The 22,059-nt window shown below is 39.2% G+C and overlaps 1 protein-coding gene across 4 annotated transcripts in view; it reads left to right on the plus strand.

The window, feature by feature from the left end:
* The window catches only part of PDLIM5 (PDZ and LIM domain 5), a 131,768-nt gene that overhangs the window by 68,000 nt on the left and 41,709 nt on the right, over nucleotides 1-22,059 (plus strand). The window contains exons 4-11 of one of the 4 annotated variants that reach the window (XM_059817473.1): nucleotides 5,430-5,472; nucleotides 7,108-7,223; nucleotides 11,877-11,894; nucleotides 12,199-12,371; nucleotides 13,971-14,007; nucleotides 16,315-16,344; nucleotides 18,024-18,158; nucleotides 18,776-18,892. In XM_059817473.1, the coding sequence (XP_059673456.1) occupies nucleotides 5,430-5,472; nucleotides 7,108-7,223; nucleotides 11,877-11,894; nucleotides 12,199-12,371; nucleotides 13,971-14,007; nucleotides 16,315-16,344; nucleotides 18,024-18,158; nucleotides 18,776-18,892 (669 nt within the window). Of the gene's footprint in view, nucleotides 1-5,429; nucleotides 5,473-6,798; nucleotides 7,224-9,879; nucleotides 9,897-11,876; nucleotides 11,895-12,198; nucleotides 12,372-13,970; nucleotides 14,008-14,638; nucleotides 15,663-16,314; nucleotides 16,345-18,023; nucleotides 18,159-18,775; nucleotides 18,893-22,059 lie in introns of those variants that run through there. The other 3 variants (XM_059817474.1, XM_059817472.1, XM_059817475.1) reach the window with 3 other exon arrangements.

The following is a 22,059-nucleotide window of genomic DNA, read 5'->3' on the forward strand; positions in this document are numbered from 1 at the left end:
AATGAAGTCAGGTGTTAAGTATTATCTCGAGGTACTATTCTGTCAAGAAATAAATACCAATATTCTCAGCATACTCCCATTAAATATACCTTATCAAAGGGCATGAAGTCCAAAAGATGTAAGTTGTTTAAAAATAGCCCATTTGACCAAAGAGATCCTCTTCTGTCATTTCAGATACAAATGGAGCATCCACAGAAACTCTTTCCAATATGTTGTTAATGCTGAGAGAACTGCGTGTCGTACTGTTTGCATTTTAACGTCTGAATTATCACGCGTTTACAGCCTGTATTTTTAGGACAAGAGGAGAAACAATGCATTTTCTTCATGTAAGAATTAGTTTGCAGAATGCGATAGTCGTACTAAGACTCCTGGAGATGTATGGTATCTGAAATGCCATTGTGCATCCCATCTTCCCTCTGGTTTGAAGCTGCCATTTGCTCTCTTAAGCAGGCGGTCGGCGCTGAAGTCTGCATTGTTTGATTGTAATTAACATTCCCGTATTTGTCATAATTTGGTATGTTCAACTAAATGAAAACTGACATAACAAACTACAGCAAAGAGAATAACTTAAGAAATAAAATGTTGTTGACAGCCATCTGTTGGTATGTTAGCAAGCACGATGACCAGAGTATAGATTTGAAAACATTACTGTGTTTCTTAAGAAGAAAAAAAAAGTAATCTCCTTTTCACAGTGACTGCAACAGATTCCAGTTCTCATTGAGTAGTACTTAGTGATGATTTTGCCACCTCTGCTTTGCCATGCACTGGGATCTGCAGAGGTTTGCAGGCTGTCAGCCACAGGTGCTTGTCCTGGCAAGATTGCTGAAGTGCTGATTTGCCAACTGGTGTTGCCCCGGGGCAGTGTGTACGTTTCTACAAAACTGTGGGAAATGTAGTTGTATGTTATATTAGTGTATGTAAGGCAGCCATTTCTGATGGTGTATAAGTTGGAACAAGAAGCAAGCTTAAGAATGTTTTTGTTTTTCTATTGTTGTGAGCCAGAGCGAGGTTGGTAAGAAATGAATTATGTCTGTGATAGAGAAAGGGCTTGGGTCTAAGGAAAAAAGAAATGTATTTGGATTGTTCTTTTTTCTGTGCTTTAAATTACATCTGCGTATGTTTTTGTTCAGATAACCCCTAGTGAAAGTCGTGGCTTGTTATATATGTTAAACATTTTCTGCTTGTCATCTTTTTGCATGAGTTGGCTAATTTATGAAAAGCAAATGTATTTAGCTTTCTGCCCTGTCAACTGACTGCTCTCTAGAAATAAAATGAAGCAAACGAACGGAACTGTAGACTACAATGGCAAAACCGCTAAAAGATCAGGTTTTAGGAAGGAAGATCTGACCAGTGGCTTTTCAGGGATGCCGTATCTGCTGCCAAAGCCTGTATCCTGATTGATCAGCTAGGAAAAAGGAGTTAGTTTTGAAAATGAGAGGAGTGGGAAAAATTCCTTCCGTCCGTCCTTCCGTCTGTCCTTCCTTCAGGCCTTCTCTTAGAAAGATTCAGTTTGGAACAACATCCTTCTTGTTGTATCTCACACCAGAGTTTGAGCAATCCTTTAAGTTAGAGACACGAAAACCCCAAATGCAATAGCTATATTAATACTGGTATTATGTGCTCCTCTTGTTTATAGAGGCGCTCATAAGCGCAGTTACCTTCTTGTGATTTTTCCATTGAGTTCAGTGTCTACTTTTTAGGTTATGAATATAATACAGTCTCTTAACTAAGGGGCAGAAGGACTGGGGATGGTGGGACTTGAAATGGAGTTCAGAGGAGAGACGAATCTGAAATGTCTTTTGGATTTTAGGTTCAGTGAAGCTTTAGGGATTTAATGACTGAGGGTTTGGGCCTCTATTGTGTGGTTATACAGGCAGGACAGCTGAGACTTGGCCAAAAAATCCTGCTTTGCATTGAATTTAATTCTACAACACTACTTATTGAGATTATAGTGTTTTCATTGATGATTGGTCTTTAGAGATGATGTATCAAATTTTACTCATTGCAGAAGCGTGAAATACTGTAGCTTTAGCTTTAATAAGGTATTTTTTCCCAGATATTAGTGATTATGGAAGGATTCTGTTATGTTGCTTGTGTCTTTTTTTTATGGTGAAATACTTGGAAAGGGAATGAATAAAAGGAGAATTTAAAGAATGAATAGTTTTTGCTGGGCATGTTGCTCAGAGCGAAGAGCAGACTAATTCATTTTCCTAATAAGGCTGCGCTGGAAGTTGGAATGTTTTGAATTGCATTAAATGTCACGAAAGTATTCATCCGAGAGGAACGGCTTGTGGTATGTTTAGAGAGCAAATTTAATCATGTTTGGTCGAAATGAACTGTTTACACAGGCTAAATATAGCTTTTTTCTTTTTTTTCTGAAAGAATAAATGACTTTGATGTAGAAGCCTGTGCAAAAACTTTGTGCACTTTCATTTTCAGTATTAGGCTGTCAGTAAGTGATGTCTGCTGCTTCTGTTTTTGTTGTCTATAATAATTCGTATGAAGCTCGAAACTGTAACTGTTTGCCAAGGTCTTTTGTGTGATTTGTTTATAATAAGCATTTATACTGAGCTTTTAGGTCTTTGCTTTGTTTGTATGTTATTGAAAATATTGCAGAAACTAATATACAGAACTGTTCGTTTTAAATCATTCAGAAAATATCCTGCTTCAAGCCATTCTGCTTTTCTAGTAAGTAGTAACAGGGCAAGTGTGTCATCTCGTTTTGAAAGCCTTTATCATCAGTTATTCATACATTCAATGTGACCAAACCAGCATGAAATCCTAATGTGTTTAATTGCTAGGTGGCAAGCGAAGTGCTAACAGCTAAGAAAATGTACAAGATTCTGCAGTTTAATTACTTCTTTGCTATGCAATTTGGTAGTAGCTATCAAAATCCTAAGGGAAATAGCCCTGAAGGAAGTGTTTTCTTAAATGTATGCGTTGGATGTGTTTTGCTTTTCAGTTTGAAGTGTGCATTTCCTTTTGCGCTGTCTTGTCTAACCACCATGCATTTTTCACATTCAGATCTTGGTGGCTCAGTTTGCTGGGTGAGCGTTTTCTTTATATGATACAGGATAAATCACAGATTTTAGGCTGATTATAGTCTGAAGTCAAGAAGGCCAAGTTAAACTGTTTGAAGTATGTCTGGGACACACAAATTTATGTCCTTGTTTCAAGTATGTTTGGGGGAAATAAAGTAATGTTGTGCTGTCTGAGTCCAATGTTAACTGAAATGTTCCCAATGTTCTTTTACCAAGCCTTTTCACCTCCCTTTTTTCTTTTTCTTCTTTTTGTATTATATTTTTGGAGATCAGTTTTGAAGAGTATGTCTTCAGATCATCTGGAAATAGTGGTTTGAAATCGTTTTTGCTCAGTGCTGTATTGATGAAGGCAGAGCAATCTCATCTGTTACAAACTCAAATTTGATTATTTTGTAAAAACAAAAAAAAAAAAGTATGTTCCTTTTATGAGAATGGAACTTCAAGGTCCAGCACTGGCAAAGAGAATTTTTTTTTCTCAAGCATGAAATATGGTAGTTGACTTGAATAATGAATGTTTTTCTACTTCTTACTGTTAGATCAGCTTAATAAATACACAAAACATTCCAAGTTACTTTATTGAAAAACGTATGCCTAAGATATGGAGCAAGATGCATGTTTCCTTCTAACTCCGGTCTTAAAAAAAGAAAGAAAAGTTTCCATATGTGTTGGCATGTTTTTTTCCTTCTTGTTGCCTTTGTTGCTGCAAATGGACAACTCTGCAATTAGGCGTGATTAATGATGCACCCCAGTGCTTTGGAGGGCTGGAGGTCAGTCTTCCCATGGGCTGCACACTCTGAGAAAGGGGAGAACGGACCTGTTCCTCCGAGCAGACAAAAGCCTCTCTCTGGTCATGTGGGCGTAATCTGTGTCAGCAGCGATGCGCAAATGGTGAAGGCAAAGTGCAGAAGATGATCTTTTCATGCGATGTTGGGTTTTTTTCTTCTTGTTTTCTTCTGCCAACATAGCATGTGGATTATATACATCTCCCTTTTTGAAAGTTAGTTACTGAATCTGCAGCAGGATTGCTGTTGCTGGAATCTGATGAACCCTGAGGGCCAAAGGAAGGAGTAAACACTTTGAACGTAATTAGTAAAAAGAAAAAAAAAAGGGGGGGGAGAAGAAAAGGGGGAAAAAAAAAAGGGAAAACAAAGAAAGGCGTTGTTAAATGGACCAAGTGTGCCGAATTAAAATCTAGCTCTCCATGTTTTCCTGGTAGAAACAAGCTGGTTTATATGACAGAGGTGTTTTAAATTGTAGTCTCTGTTAGCTGATCTCCAATTAAATGAACCTTTTGGTCTCCCTGACAAATTATCTTTTGGACATGAGAATCCGGCTTCAGTTCTTCAAAACCCTGTTTAGAAGATTGGTCGGAAATTGGGGTTGTGTGCTTTCAGACAGGATACGATTGCTGGTTCTTGGATCGTTAAGGGTGCCAGCTTTTCTGAGCAGCTACCAAATATGGCCAGAAACGTTTTGAAATATGGCAGGAAGCCACTTTTCTACCAAAACAGCATGAAGAGGCTTAAGTGTATCAGCAGCAATGTTTGCAGACAAAATGTTAGTGGGTCAGATTTTTTGCTGGGTTTTTAATTTTTTTTATTTTTTTTATTTTTTAAATTTTGTGTGTGTGTGTCTTTTTGCATATAAGTATATGCAAACCTGAAAAGCCCAGCCAAGTGAGATGCCTTTACTTGTAACACTTTGCCAGTTCGCTTTAGGTATAACAAAATCTGTCAATTCTTTATCATCTTCATCCTTTCCATTGCGATACTTCCTTTCCTTCCCACCACCCCATAGTAGTTTCAATGGACCCATTGTTTGGAAGAATTTTTTTTGTTGTCTACTGTGGAGTTCAAGTGACATTAACCTTACCTTTGAAGACCAAAGACTGTGCAAAACGTTTCTGTATTATTTAACTTGCCAAGTCCTTCAGGAGGATTTTTGTTGTTGTTGTTCTAAAAGGAAACTTTCTGTTTTAGGCCTGAATAAAGGTTATGCACTGCTTAAAATGCAATTTATCTGACCAGAGCTTTTGAGGTACATGACATAGTTTCTTATGAAAGGATGGAAATCAATAAGCAAATTGGAACTGATGTCTCCTATCTGGTGATATGGTATTACGAATTTATAAATCAAAGAGTACTTGGTGCTAGATGCTACAGTTCCTAACATTGTACCTGGATGAATTAATCCAGTTTGGTTTTGCCTTTTCCTTGTATTAACAACAATGTTGTAAGTTTAACTTGAATGCGTCTTGTTTCCTTTAGAGGGGACAAAATGAAATATTTTATATATCTGTGGGTGGATGTGGTGAGTTGGAAGAGGGAAATGCTTAAACGTTAAGGAACTTGGGTTTTTACAATTATGTATATGTTTTTCCTCTTCCAGAGTGGCTTCTATACCAAAACCTGATCTTGTTCATGTGCCAAAGGTAAGTTCATCATCACAACTAAAAAATGTAGCATGTGGCACTAACTGTTACCCATCTGTCAAACCCTGTTGTTGATAAGCACTGTCATTCAAACTTTCCTTTCAATATAACATGCTTGATTTCCATGTGTTACATCAAAAGTATTGCAGCATTTGAATCTTTGAGGTTTTTTTTTTCTTTTCCCCCAAAAAAAGAAGTAAGAGACGTGGCAAATGATTGTCCACAAAAATAATGTGAATAAATGTTATTTTCCAGCCCTCAGAACATTTTTTTTTTTTTTTTAGAAAGATATTGCTGAAGTTTTTCCTCTGTCCCTAAGAGAGAAACAGTAGTAGGGTTTTTTGGTGGGGGGTTGTTGTTTGTTTTGTTTGTTTGTTTTAATGGGCACTGAAATCTTCCTTTGTATTTGAAAGAAGCTTATCTAAATATTAGAGTTTCAGAGAACAATTTCCCTCACTTTCCTTAGAGCCTGGGGAATTATTTGTTCTTGAGTTCTTCTAATGTTATGTTCTCAAGCAATAGTTTCAAACACCTCATTTTGATAAGAAGGCTGTTTGCAAACCTGAAAATACTTACAGATGGGCTGTACTTGAAAATCCTCTCCATTGGATATAAATAATGCATAGTATATTATTCTTCTGCTGACCATGATTTGAAAGGCCACAGTTTGGGAACCACTGTGTTTAAAACATAGCTCCCAGGAAAAAAAAATATAAAAAATTACATTTTTTGGAGTGTTTGGCTCTGACAAGGGTATATGAAGATGTTGGGGCACATCGATGGAGTGCAACTGGAAAAGCTCACGGAATCCCAAAGCACTGGCCTCTAATAAATGAGCTCCAGGGCTCTGGTTCTGCTTTTAAGGGCCGTATCAACAGATCAATATATACAGCGTGTGTGTACACATGCACATGCCGTTTTTGTATGGGGAATGTGCATATCTCAAATTGGGTTTGAGAGGTGGAATGTGGATTTTTATAAAAAACACTAATTTTTTCCACATGACTTACCCGGTGGGTTTTGCAATAGAGTGGTTCTTCAGTTTGTCTTGAATTTGATTTGTGGGATGTCTATTTTGAATATGAGGAGGAGTTAGCATCGTGGGATTTCATATTGATTGTGCATGCTTGGACCATTCCCTTTCCTAAAACGCATGGCTCGGTTTTTTCCATACATTTCAGGGCTGCAGCCTTGGTAAAGCTTGCTTCTGTGCTTCTTGGTTTCACGCTAGGCTCTCCCCTGAGAGCAGCAAAAATACATGCTGAGGAATGTGCATGCGTTTGGCGTGGTTTTGTGTGTTTCTTTTTTGTTTTTCATCTCGCATAGGGAGAACCTACAGAAGTAGTTAAGCCTGTGCCCATTGCCTCTGCTGTTGCACCCAAAGTCACTGCCACGGCGAGCGTGGCTTACAATAAGACACCGAGGCCGTTTGGAGCCCTAACCACCTCCAAAGTCACCTCCATCCCATCACCGTCCTCCGCCTTCACCCCGGCCCAGGCGGCGGCCCCGGCCCCCGCGGCTGCCGCCCCAGCCCCGTTCGCTGCGCCTGGACTGCATGTTAACGCCAAGCCTAACGCTGAGCAGCGGCCGCCCGCGCCGAGCGCTGCTAAACCTGCAGTTAATGTCCCATGGCAGCCCGCCGCGCACAATGCCACCCCGAGCGCCTCTGCCGGCGACGGCGCCCAGGATGTAGCCGAGGGGCCGCGACGAGGATTCAGAGAGAACCAGGGGGAGAGTAAACAGCAAAATGGGTAGGTGGGACTTTTTTTTGCTGTGAGGGTCTTTCCTCGCAGGAAAAAAGCTGGGCTTGTTTAAGGGCTAAGTAAACCACAGCTTGGAGGAGTCGTTTAATCCTCAGAAGTGAATCTCTGAGGAAGGACTCGCATCTTAAAAGGGACGCTTCGAAGGGCCAAGCCAGACTTTTGGTGATGATTTTTCTCGGGAGTGACATACCGGTTTATAGAGTGTCACAGCTAAATTGAATCGGGACCACAAAATGCTTTACACAATGGGTTGTATCGCGGTGTGTTCTGGACCTTACAACAAGCCTGGTATTAATTTTGATGTCCGTGTCTCACTGTGTATTTGACTCCCGATACAGCGACTGAAAGCAGCAGGCACTCAAAAATGCAGAGCGGTCTGTCAAGAAGGGTTGGTGGGTGCTGCAATGGCTGGGAATGAGGTGCTCTGAAAGACCAGCCATGGCCCCAGCAGGACCGGTGCAGAAAGGTCCCAAAAGGGAGGCAAAGGGACAGATGTCGCGTTACTTCTCTGCTCAACACACGAGAAGCTTTAAGGTGCATTCAAGGAAGCTGGCAGGGTTGAGCAGCTTTTTTTCAGCGTTATAAAGTAAATAGCTCAACTTTAAATGTGACCTTTACCCTAAAAAAGCAACACAGATTTAAAATTTGAGTCATTCTCGTATTCAAATAATTGTTTATGTTAAGGTGGGTATTGGAGACCTAACGTTTAAGGGGCTGTAAGGCTGCCTTAAAGGCTTGTACTATATCTGGGGTAGCATCTAGACGAGTAAACAATGGATTAGTAAATTAAACTGAGCCCAGCAGCAATCCTGGACACTCGGGCCTGCACCGCTGGCCTGTTCCGGCGGCACGCTTTTGGCTGGGGCCGCCTCGGGCTCTCCCAGAAATTCCTGGGCAGGCCTGGGGAGCTGCAGTGCCGCAGGGAGCGGTTGCCAGCGGCTGCTGGGCCGCAGGGAGCGGAGGAGGCTGGGCGCAAGCGGGCCCATGCCAGTTGGCCTCCGTGCCCAGCAGCAGTGTTTGGCGGATTGAATTCAGTAATAAAAAGGGCAGGAGGGGAACTGTAGGTTTCTCTTCGACCTTAAGAACGTAAAACTTGTGCTGAAAACCTAAAAGCTGTGGTTACTGTTTCCCACCCCTCAAAGGAAAGGGGCTGGAGGAATAGGCCTAGTGCCTCTCTCCTCCGATATTCTCTCAGTATATAAAGTATATGAAGAACCCCACAGAAAGGTAAACATCCATGTCAACTAAAATCCAGAATAAATCGCAGTTTCAGCTGAGCTGCTTGTGGGGAGGAAAAAGACTTCTTTAGGTACCTATTCCCTTTATATTGCAGTACGAATATTTTCCATATGTGGATGCATATAATGCAGTCCTTACGCATTTTATATCACACTGTTGTCATGGTAACTTCCAGCCCTTTCTTAAACAGCTGATGGCAGGAGTCCACACTGCATAGAAGTGGGATGAAATAGGGAGATCCCAAAGACTTGCTCAATGCTGGTAGACTTGTTGAATACGTTTTGGCAAACCATCTTATCTTTCCAGGAATGCTGTTTTAGCAAGTAACTGTGTAACGAGTATTCAAAAGCAGCAATTAGTACTGAAAAAGAGGAACAATAGCAACAAAATTAAGTCTCCTGGAAGGAAGTGCTGCAGGCATAGAGTAAGCACTTGACAATCAAGATAGGATGACGGGTGAGCACTGTTACATGCCCTACCTTACAGTTAGGGGATGAATAATACCAACTGAAGAGTATCACAGCTGACAGGTGAAGAAATCCTTGTCTTGCTGCCAGTCTTGCAGATGTAGTTTGGGAAAGCCTGAAAACGTTTAGAGCTATACAAACCTACTTTATTTTGCCATCTTTTTTACAGTAGTGTGTTTGGGCTGTCTAACTGTCTTGCAGTCCTAAGGTAGGAAACAAAAACAAGCCAACAAAACCCCCTAAAGTATTATATTGGTCTGCTGCTACACTACTTAGTTTTACTTAGAAAAATTACATTTCTACAATGATGCTTATCTAGATCCCTATTTAAAATTGAATCAGTGACATTAATGAATTATCAGAAACATTGAAGTTTGGAATAATTGATCAGTCTGAAATAAATTCGATTTTGCCTCTGTGTTTTGCATTATTCATTTTCTCAAAAAAAAAAAAAAAAATGCAACTTGTATCTTGCAGATAGATAACATTGCTGAGTAGATGCAGCTCTTCAGACCTGTACCTTGTCATACTCAGAATTTCCTCCCTTCCTCCTGGCTCCCCTCAAACCACTTTCAGGATGTAAACTATTTGCCTTCACTTCAGGATAGGGAAGGAAGTTTTGTTCCCCTTGTTTAGTCCTGGCTTAGAAAGAAAGCAATTTGCTTTCACTAGGCTGCATGCAATTATGCTTTTATCAAGACCTTCTTGCCAACTCATGCATGAAAATGTGCCTGCTGCTTAAAACAGGTAAGATATCCACAGACTTCACTCAGTTTAAGCTCAGCTGGGCTAAATTTTTCCCTCGTAGGTTCTCTTGGTGATTGTAAGTTTGACTTACGTGATATATGGCTTTACCAGAGCTTGGAATTGGGAGCTCCTGTAATATTTCAAGAAGCAAAGAATATATTAACACATCAAATACTTTTTTTCCCTTGCAGATTACAACAGCGACAAAGTTAGTATCAACAGCACTGGAGTTGAATTATGGTCGTTTTTCCTGTTGGAATAACCAGCATGTATTTTTGTTTTGCAAAATTATAGCTCTTACGGAGTTTTATGTTTAAATTTTGCAAAACAGCTTCAGCTTTTCTTAGTAACTTCTTAGTGTAGTAAATGGTTTTGTCTGCATTGGACATGATGTGATCTTGCTTTTCACTGTGTTAAATTTTGCAGCTTTTTTTTTATTCCACAAAAGATTTGTGTGGTGTTTGTGCATATTGATAAATTCTTGGTGCACCTATGGCTAATTGGTGTCAGTAATTCAACTAGTGAATGGTGAAATACAGTATAAAAGCAAAAAAATTATTTGAGGACTATGGAATGAAGGGCCAGATACTGAAACTGTGATTTGTACATGTTAGCGATGATAAATATGATTGAGGTTTTATTGGCTTGTCTGTTCTCCCCTTGCCTCAAGGCTGAGTTCAGGGAGAGCCTGTCTCGTTGGGTTTTCCTTTGTCTCTGGCACCACCTTGTTGCCTCAATGGGTCATTACCAGTAGACTCTTAAACCTTAAAAAAGGGACCAGTAGGATCCACAAGAGAAGTCAGCGGGATACTTTGTTTATAATACCACTTTCAACAAATGTGAAAGACTACTTATTTCACTGTGGTAGTTGCTAGAATGCAGTCAACTGCATGTAAATAATTACATTTCCATGTAGTTCCACACCTTTAATTTCTGCTTTAATTTTCAGATTTTATTTTTGCTATTAACTGTTTTGATGCTTTACTTCATTTTTCTCTGTAATTCTTGTACTCCATCCTGGAAAAAACACTGTCTTTGTTTCTATACATCTTCCTCTTTTAGTAACTTTGATACCTCACTAATGCTGTGTGTCAATAAATTAAATCTTTTGATTTCATTTTGTATGATAACTTTCACATCATTCTTTCAAGTATTAAGTATTCTTTTAAGCTTAAGTATTTACTAATGCATTCCATTGAATGGGCCTAATTCTTACTTGTTGACAATTAATAATTTACGTCATTCTCGTATTTTCCACCTTTCTTCACCAGAAATGCTTTAGACATTAAAAGTACAGTGGGGGAATAGTGGCAAAAATAAAAGTGACTTTTAAAGTTTTGGGGGTTTTTTGTTTTGGTTTGTTTTTTTTAAATTATTATTAGAATTGTTATGTGTTAGGAGCTAGTTTTGCACAGTTACTCTCCTGTAAAGTATGTAAAAATAAATGAACATTTAAAGGGTCTTAAAGACTAATGCTTTGGGATAACAAATGTAGAATTTTGGAGTAATATATACAGCATGAATCTTCTGTTCTCTTTTCCTAAACTGATCAGTGCCATTACATGTTCTTCACATCAGTTACTGAAAGCAAAGCTTTAAAATCCTGTATTCTTGCAAGTCTGCTAGTGCAGGGATTGATAATAGCGTGTAGGTTACTGTGGGGAAAATCTCCAGATGAAATGATCACCCCACTTCTTTGACTTTCAGAGAGGGTATGGAGCACCAATATCTCCACGTTATGCTCCAGAACATCGCTACCTGCACTTTCAAATGGCCTGGTTCTGATCCAGGCTCTGCCAGGCGCAAAAAAACTTGGTGTGTACTTGGTGGCCCCTGTACACAGCTAGTGCTTTGCCTCTTGTAACCACGGGGAGAATTTGTCGAGGGGTACCTGATGCAAACTAAGCAGACTACCCTGCTTTGCCAAAACAAATTCCCCTCTCATCCCTGTAAGAAAATGGCTGTGAGTTTAATTAAGTATGGGAGTTCTGTGCTGTGGTTTCGGTAGTAGAATGAGAATATCACTATTAATTGGATTTCAGTGCCCTTTCCCACAAAACTAATTCAATAGCATAATTAGCTGCACTTCTGTTTCAACTTTCTGACTTTATTTCTTGTTTTCTTTTTCTCCTTTTCCTGTTTATGCTGGGAAAACTTTCACTTGCTGTCTTACTCTGTCATCTCCAAGGAAAAACCCACCTAAACGGTAAAGGTTTAAACATGTAAATGTCTTGATAATACTGTCTTTTACTGTTTCAAATGCTGCAGCAGTGAAACAAGGAAAAATACTTAGTTGGGTTAGAGTAATTATAAAGCTGTGTTTGGTTCAGAGAACTGAATCTGTGTTCAGGTGTGCCTGTAGAGCTCACTGCTGCACATCTGCAGCCAAACGCAGAAGCCGCCTTTAAACGCGGTGAAAAGTCACAGTTCTGCCTGTGTCTTTGTAGCTACCCCAAGCCGGGTGGTCTCTCAAGCTTTTCGCTCACTGCTCTCTCCTCTCCTTGACACAGTCCCCCGCGGAAGCACATTGTGGATACCTATACAGAGTTTTACCATACACCCACCCACAGCGATGCCAGCAAGAAGCGACTGATTGAAGACACCGAAGACTGGCATCCCCGGACAGGCACCACCCAGTCCCGCTCTTTCCGCATCCTTGCCCAAATCACCGGCACCGATCATAGTGAGTACTTTGGTGTAAGTGAAATAAAAGTAATGGTCTTGGACAGATAGGTGTTTTTAAAAGCGGGAGGCGGGGAATAGTAAAAGGATCCAGTCACATCTCTTGCATTTTCCTTCTTCGATAATAAATCCAGTAGGCAGAATTTGGTGAGCTCTTTGAAAGAAAAAGGTTTGAGAAGACTGTAGTAGGAAAATATTTTTGTAAAACTCCTGCAATTGCTAAATAGCTCAGGACATATACATTACTGGACATTATTCCTGATTGAGTTGAATATTAATACATTCTAGATAGATCTTAAAATTTCCGTTTCAACTCCCAGAGATGTTGGCAGATATGTATTTGTTGTTTCTTTCCCCTCTTGTATCGCTAAAATGGCGACACTCCTGATCAAATTTAATGCTCCAGAAAAATTAAGGTGTTTTCAGGCATGTAGAACATCTTTGACAGTCATACAAAGGTATGTGATCTGCAGTGATTTAACCAATCGGAAGCATAAATCCATAGTTCCTCAGTTGATTCCTAGGTCATGTTTCCATACTCTGCTTATGTTATGGTGTGATTACATGTACTGTGGACTGGAACAAATGATGGAGGAGAAAGTCATTCCCAGTCCTATAATTTTATGGTAAAACTTCAATTTCATATTATGCTGTCGGTTGTAATTCTGATGGCTTACAAATCTCAGCCAATGAAGTGCCATCAGGAGATCTGAGCTCAGTCATGTTCGGACTGAGGCAGCTAATGTAGAGGTGATTATTTCATTATTCTGCTTTCCACAGCTAGCGCTACAATAATGAAGGCAGCGAGGAAATCTGACCCCCTCCCTGGGGGCAGATTTGATTAAATCAACTATCGATTCTCTGGCAGAATTACTCTAGAAGCCAATGATAACATCGCCCCAAATAAGGATTATTGTCCATGTGTGATAAATATTCTGCACTTGGACAAGTTACCTGATTGTTTTGTGGTCCTGAGTTGCGCTAGTCTATTCATGGATCATTGTCTATATTTGGATTCTCTTCATTAATCCTTGTAAGGGCAGACAGAATACGAGACCTGAACGTCAAATAACGTATCATCCTGTATCGATGAATTAATTATGTTGACAAATACTGTAAGAAAGTGACTGCAGATAGATTTGCCAAACTTAAAAACAGGGCTGGGAATTTACACTATCCTGTGTGCAGTCCTCTAGCACCTTGATGGGTCACAGCCTGGCTGCAGACAGATGCTTGGATTATCACCTGATATAAACTCACTGGATGTTCATCCAAAGGAAATGCCTCCCAACTTCCATTCATCTTCCCCTTCTCATCTCATCTTTCTCAATGCCAGTGTGGAGAGTGGGCCAAGGGAAAGGGCAGAGACCAGCAGAGCCACCTTTCAGCAATCCTGCTGGCAAAGGGGCTCTTGCAATTTATAAACACACCTCATTTCCATTGGAGTCGAGAACTCTTCCATAGAGTCGAGAACTCCTAACAAGCCTTGTTGTAGTTTCCTGCTGTGGTGAATGCATTGGCACAAGGGAGAATCTCAGTGTATGGTGGTACATGGTGCCTTTAGTGCCTTAGAAAACAAAAATTTTCTGTTTTCTTACAGTGAAAGAACCAGAACATGAAGCTGCAAAGAAGACTAAGTGAGTTGATGTTTTACATTTTTATTACTTTAATACGTTGCACGTCTTAATTCTTAACTGATAGTGTTTGGTGCATTTGTGTGACATCTGGGTGTTTTTAAAATGTTGCTTCTGGTTTTGCCTTCTACTTCAGCATGTAAAAAGCAAGATCTTTTTCTGTGTAGACCAACCTTTTTAAATCTGTTGGTGCAATCCAGTATTAATGTTTGTGCAGGAGTTTGAGATTTTCCGTAAACTTGGACTGATTCGGTTTTCTGTATGAGGTCAGCTTGTCAACGTGTTTTCCTTTTCCTAACCTAACCAGGCATTTTTGACTTGCGAGTGTGGATCAGATTGCAAGGCATAGCTGGAAAGTATTACCGTTCTGGACTGTGAACAAGGGTCAGCTGTCTGCTTGCTTTGGGATAAGTGTTGTTCAAAGTGAGGACCAACCAGCGGCTAAATCAAATGGTTCTCGCAGTCAGTGGGAGTTTTTCTGCTGACTTTGCCTAACACTTAATCCAAGTTTTTGATGGAGAGGAAGGCAATGTGTGGATAGGAATAGTGCATGGAGATTGCATGCTCATTTGTGAAACTGCTTAAGACAAACTTTCTTTCTTTCTTATTTTTCTTCTATCACTTCTTTCCACAGGGAAAAGGTTCCCATCCACGTCTTTAGCCCCAAATATACAAAATTACGTGACTGGCACCATGAAGTCTCAGCACGTGTTCTTAATGTCCAGTGATTTTACCCAAGTTGCAAAAGCAAAATACAAACACTTCCTTCCTTTCTTCTTTTCCATCTGCTTTGCAAAAAAAAAAAAAAAAAAACCACCACCAAAAAAAACCCCAGAAAAAGTATTTCACTAGCCTTACTGTGAGAGAAATTCTAGCCTTTTCTATACTTTTCTAACACTTTCCTACTGATGTGTAAAAAATGAGAAGAAAATGTTTTTGTGCTAATCACTAGTTGACAAAAAATACATATTTAAAACAGAACAACTTGGGAGACTGAATCTCCCAACATGGGGGAGGAGATGGCTGTTGCGGTTCTTTTCTTGCCTTAAAGGAGTCATTGGCATTGCTGAGTTTGAGTTACTGTAGGTTGTTAGAAAGCAGAAAATTATGAACAAAAGAAATTGTATTACTTTGATTTTGGGGCTGGGGGAAGAGGATGAAGAGGGACTGTATGCACTTACTTCAAACTATTGTACTTACCAGGATAATTTTTTGGATTTCACGAGATTTTCAGCAGGTCAATTTTAGAGTGGTTGTAAATGTTTTACAAAGTAGAGCAAGAAGATAGACTGCTTTTAAGCAAATAAAAAATGAATTTAAAAAAAAATAAATTCCGATGTTGCGAATCAAAGTGCAAGCTAAATATAAAGATTCTGCTGCTTAAACTAGTAATATGTTCATATTGTGAAGAACTTAGAAAAAATTGAGCAGAATGTTGCTGTGTACCTGTAAGAGCTTCAACACGTCCTCTAGAAGAACAAGATAAGACGGTAGTATGTATTTATTACAGAGTGAAGCTCATAGGCTTTCTTGTGTTTATAAAAGCTTCATGACCCTATGGTTCTCCTGTAAAATAATGTATTATAGTAGCTACACATTCGTTAATTTATGCTTTCTGAAGCTTGAAGAGTATTTTAATAAAAGTTGCTTTTATCTTAGCTCTGTCTGTTTTTCTTCTGAGTCTCACCGACTCCTTGAAATAGTCTTCTCATGCACGGAGCTGTAATTTCATGCACCTTCACAGATTATAGTAAGAGAAACAATTACACCCCTGCTGCGTAGTAGAAACAATCTGAATTGCAGAAAACTATCACAGTAGTAGAGTTCCTGATCATGTTAAAAATGGGGTATGTGTTTGTGTTGTCAAAATTGACATGAGATTTGCAGACATTAATAAAATGATTGACCTTTTGGGGGGCTACAGGAGTAAGAATTCTACGAAGTAAAACTCTCTCTCGGCTTTTGCAACACTTACTGAATCAGAGAAGTTTCAAACCTCAAAGGTGAATTGTAAAGCACATATAAATGCCCAATCTTTCATAATTGCTTAATGAGAACCATTTCAATTGGCTTGTAGTTTGTGCAGCTGACCTACACACTTTTCTGATGGCATTGGTCCTGTGAACAGATCAGTGTCTGCTGGAAATGCTTCTACAGACTTGGGTGCGTTGGGTTATTTATTGCACAGCTTGGAAAATTGCAAGGAATAGAGACCTTTGGAAGCATTTTGAGCTTGTGTTTCCTTTTCAGATGGTTTATACTGCTATACAGTACAGCAGTATCTTATGGTATTTGTCATTTTATCTTTAGGAAAAGCCAAACAGAAAATGGAGACTCCAGGTAATAGCCAAGTTACCTAACACTAACAGTCACCGATGTGGATGCCTAACAATGCACAGCATAAAGTACAATTAGATTTGCACTGGTAATGATGGACCAAGGCGTATCACATCTTGCACACCTTTTGGGTTAACTCCTTAGGGACAGCAGGGGAAAATACTCACTTTAATAATGTCACTAAAGACTGTTTTGATGAGAAGTGCCAATCAGTTTTATTTCCCACCCCCGTCACGTAACTTGGTAGTGAGTACTGTGTTACTAAACCCAAGTGTGTTACTGAGTGCCCATACACCACGATGTAATCATTTGATAGAATACTGTATATTAAAGTAGGAATGTGAAGTAGTGTATTAAAGTTGTTTACTGGGTTTAAAGCATTTTTTATGAATGGAAAGGAAGACAGGAGTTTCTGAGGACATCAGTGCAATGAAAACTATGAAAGGTTATCACTTAGACTCTCTGTAAAGTCTTCTTCGTAAGGACAGAATGGTTTGACCTTTAAGTATTTTTGTTTTGGAGATGTACCTAGGTAAGGAGACTATCTTCACGTTGGTATTTAACTTGCCATTATGTCTGTCTATCTTACCAGCTCCTATCTCTTTGAAGGGTGAGTTGCTTTAGTGAGAAATGGAAGAAAAAGCCTCTCTAAATAATCCAAAGTATAGAAGCGTCTGTTTTGATTAAAATTAAATATAGATAGTCATAGTCTATCTATTGAGGATATGAGAATAGTTTGACAAAGGCTACCCAATTTATTAGTTTCCTATAAATTTGTAGTAGCAGATCACTAGTTCCAAAAATGTTTTACAAATGTGTGAAATGAATTTCATTAACTGCTTTCAAGATGTCATTTCTTCACCCAATATCCCCGTTGCACAACACTTGTTGATGTTAAATTTTGGACTTCGTTATTGTTTCCAAAACAATGGACCACTTTCCATTTGCATGTGGATGACATGCCCTAGATCATATCCAATTCCCAGCATACATCTGGTCTTTAAAAAAATATTCTGAGGGGTTTTTGACATAAATGAATAAGCTTACATTTAAGTGATCACCTGGAAGGATGAATATGACAAACAATGAAATAAAAATTTCTCTTCCATCAGTAATCTACAGATAAATATCCCAATTTAGTAATATTCAACTTTTCAGGCAGTCATCATCTGAGACAAATGCCCTGTGGATTTTTTATTACTGTTTATCCCTAAAGTGTAACCCACTAGGGATTTTTGTGTGGATAAAATAGCTTTCTCTGTTCAGCAGCTGGAAGGACAGGAAATAGAAATAGAAAGCCCTCACTGAACTGTGTAAATTGCAACTCTTAAACCTGTTACTTAAAGCTTAGAAAAGCAAAGTCTAGCCTTTATGTAAAGTTTATTTATGTGTTTCAGTAACTGATTAGTTCTAATTCTGCAGCACCCTATTTCCAAGTATGTTGTAGATGTCCACTTTTAACCATTTCCTTTTGGCCAACCACGTACAGATTTGGTTTTGGCCTTCAATTGTAGAGTCAGTTCATTGTCCTGAGTGAAGATGTGTCTGGATTTTCCAGATTTGTAGTTTAGCTAATCCGTAGCCACTGGAAAATATTTGTCCCGCTCTTGGTCAGTCCTGAAACAACCTGTCATAAATAATGTATTTATTTTTCCCCCCCCATGTCATAAATATCTGTAAAGCATACCTGCAGATCTGCCTGATGGAGCAGGAGCCCAGGATACCTGTATTAATCTGAATAAAAACTCCGTAGCTACCCAGACTTTGGAGATGCCACCTGTACCAGAATTTCCATCCACACCTTTACCACCTATGAGGTCTGCTCCCTGGTCATTCCCAAGTCTGTTCAATAATTTTCAGCACTTAAGACTCCCTACCTTATTAAGATACTTAATTCTGCATGCTAATATATATTAAAAAAAAAAAAAGAAAGGCAGCAATGCCTACTCCTGTGGCTAATTTAGTCTGAAAGAAAGAAAGGATATGAAAAAATATTGAGAAATATATAGTCTAACCTTCATAAAACTTAACACTCTAAAAAAGTTGCAGCAAAAAGTGTATAAAAGTTTGGGAGTGAATCCCACTAGCACTTGTGTCTGTTTCTTTTTCAGTATTCCTAGAAGTTTTCTGTCACATAACATAGTACTAAATATATGTAATCCATCTTTGTAAATGTAAAATACTACTTATCTTTTTGAGTTTATAAGCAGCAGGGCACTTCTCAACCTTCACTAAAAACGTGATACTTCCTAAGTGTATTGTGCCTCATTTTATCCTCCTATTTGTATTTTGCTGTAAACTCCACTTTTTTTTTTTCCCTTCCATTTACTAATATTTTCATACACAGTATCTCCTGTTCAGCATACTATTTCAATGTGGGTTAAAAATCTCTTTCTCTGTGTGTCTCCATTTGACTTTATTACTGTGAATGGAGTGAAAATGGTGCTAGACCAGAACCTGCAGCCGCTCTTTTGCCGATAGCAGAGTCTTCCCCTGGCAGTGTCCCCTCTCCCAGAGTTTCTGAACACAGTGCCGCAGCAGCTTCTGGGAGGTAAATCATTCAGAGGGGGTTTCAGTTCAGTTAATGATCTATCTATATGTTGTTCTAGTCTAGATTTGTCTGTCGTGGGGAAGAGAGGGTTGTCTGTTATTCACTTCAAATAAATTTTATTAATAAAAATTAATAAATTTCATTAATCTGCCATGACTAGGGATTTTCCTGGAAATGGTAGGAGGAGGAAGGAGAAGAGAAGTGAAATAAAGCTGAGCAGATTTGTGAACAGTCTTGTGGATACCTGTTAAAATAATATTTAGAGTGTGTCGGTACATTGATAGCGGGTGTCCACCCTGTCACCTGGATGAAGTAACTTTTCGGTGGTCTCAACAACTCAAAAGTGAATTCAGATTTCTTCAACACACAGAAAAGTGCCTTTAAAAATATAAAAATAATTTTTTAAGAAGCGGATTATTTTCTTCATAGCACTGTGCTGTGCTATGATGCAATCAAAGAAAACTAGATGATTATCTGGCAAATTTCCTGTCATCGGCCTTGGATAGCTTCACTGGCACTTATCTTGGCATATTGGTGATCTTTTGGAGGTCATCTATGGGTACTAAACAGCAACAGTAATTTGGGATATAAGAGAGTGACGGTAATTTGGAGGGTTATGATGCTCTTATTGAAGGTCAGTAACATTTTCTCATGGTTTCTGTTTAATAGTGCAGGAGTGTTTTTTGATTCCAGGTAGCTAGTGTTCATTGCACGTGCACAAGCACAAAGTTATAGCATGAAACAAAGCTGCTGCTTTAAAAAATGAGAGCTGAATGAACAGTTCCCTAGAAAGAGTCTTGTCCTTGTGAAAAGCATCCAGGAGTATACTATTGCCCATACCTGTGTGGGCTTTCTGCCACTAGCAATCTAATACTAAGCTTTGGGCTTGACAGTTTCCCCTTTAAAGCAATAGTCTCAGCCAGCTGAGAGAGATGAGGTGAAACCCCACCACAAACTATGTCAAGTCTGTTTTGTTGCAGTGTCTTTTGAAGGCTTTTTTGGTGTCTGAGAGAAGAGGGTACCTTCATGAGCTAACGTGAGATTAGTCAGGAGGGGATGGTGGGTGACGACAGAGGTTTGCTTGGACAGCAGGCCAGTACCTACATGGTAACCTTTGGCTTGAGGCAATACAGAAAAGAAGATTTGCTTGTGATGGTTTCAGCAGCACGTTCTCTTAAATCCCAGGAAGCAGGAGGGGGGAGTACTTATGAGTCACCAAAGACGAAAAATGCACACAAAAGGTGTATGGCAATACTAATGTGTTTTAGGTCTTTTTAAAAGCAGAAAACCTGATATTAAAAAGGCAGTGGGGGAAAAGTACTACTTCAGTCATTGATTTTCACGTCTACCAATGAAACTCTAGTATGATTGTATGAAACTGCTGAGCTGCAGGTGCCTTGCAGGTACTGCTATGACTACTGTGTTCTGAGTACCAAGGAGTTCTTTCTAAATCCTAGCTCTGGATCTGTGTCCAGGGAAAGGAAATTTTAAATCTACTCTCACTCAAGACCTATGGCTACAAGTTTATTATTTGGCAAAATCAACCTAGCAAGAGGACAGCTTTAAAATGAGCCACAGGAATTCGGAAAGGACAACTATGTTCATGGTAGTTCCGGATGAGAGTCGAAGCATTTATACAAATAGTCAAAAAAGTAGATGATGAGTATTTTCCACTCAAGAAGGGCAGAAATCTGAGCAGCTTCTGCTGAGCTGTAGAAGGAAGGATTAGCATTGAGTGTGGGAAGGAAAAGATAAATTATTTGCCAAAGCTATGTAGTCTTGATTCTCTCCCGAAATGAGAGGTTATCAGTGTGGCAACTGTATTTGGTGTTTATGTTTTGTTACTGAGCTGATGTTGCTGTTTTAATAACACTCTTTTGGGTGGGAAATACACCCAAAGCTGATCTCCAAAACCCCTTTTTTATAAAATGGCAGCTAACAGAAATCCGTATGGAGCAACTGGTGCGTGCCACATCAGACTTTTAGTAAAACAAGATTGGGCCATCCAAAGGTCAGTAGACTTGCTTTTGCCACTAAAAACCACACCTCTGTTGTCAATGACTGGCAGAGGTCTTTATTTTCCTAATGGGCTCTGTCTTTTCTTGGCTGAAGCTTTGTGATTTGTACCACCTACTACTGAACCACCAAGGAGAAAGAGCTTGCTGTGAAATTTATGAAGGATCTGGATTTGATTACTGGTTAAAGTTATGTTCGCTGCTTATAAGGCAGACTTCATAATATGAAGCATAATGCTTTTTTATTGTAGTTTTAGTTCTTTATTGAAAGTCTAAACTAGTCATATGGCAATATAGGCAACTATTGTAATGTATAGTGTATTATTACTCAATTTCATATATGCAACGTTCTCCTATAAGTTTAACAGTAAAATATTTAAAAGCGATTACAGCCTTTCTAGAAAGTTGCAAAAAGTCATCTTAAAAAGTCATCCCGGCAATTTTAGACCATGTAAACCACAGAATCTGGCACTTCCTGAGAAATATATAACTAATATAAAGCAGATCCAGTGCCAGCAAGTCTTTAGATTGCTCTTTTGTATACATGCTTTTTACAGCCATACAGACCTACTTTGATCTTTTCTTTTAATGGAATTATTCCTGGTAGTCACAAATACAAAGATTTAGTATTCAATAGTAGGTATTAATCCTGATTTTTGTTGTGTACTTTCTGATTAATGGACAACCAAGAATATTCTCTGCAGAAATTGTAGTCTCCAAGAGTAATTTCTTACTCCTTTTCTAGCTACTGCCAAAGCAAGTGAAAAATGGAAATACATTGTATGAGTAAGATTTGGACTCGGCTTGCTCTCCCATTGGAGCATATACCTAGTGTAATTTATTCCCCTTCTCCTTACCTTCAAGTCCCTTTTTATGACTTATAAAGTGTCACAAAGATGCTGCATGAAGTTTTCGAGAACTTGGGGGCAACTCCAGGAAAGGGCATAATCTGTGCATACCCGTTTTGTTGTGAATTGTTGTAACTGCTGCTGTACTCTCCTCGACTCAGCCAGATCTCCTTTTGGGCAGGTTTGACATCTCTGCATCAATTTTCCTAAACAATTCCCCTCGCTTGTAGTCATCATGCAAAAGGAAATTTGCAGACGGGAGTTGCTCATTTGATTGGCAAATGAGCATCAAATTGGGGAGAAG

The sequence above is a fragment of the Gavia stellata genome, chromosome 5 (assembly GCF_030936135.1).
Source record: "Gavia stellata isolate bGavSte3 chromosome 5, bGavSte3.hap2, whole genome shotgun sequence".
NCBI lineage: Eukaryota > Metazoa > Chordata > Aves > Gaviiformes > Gaviidae > Gavia > Gavia stellata.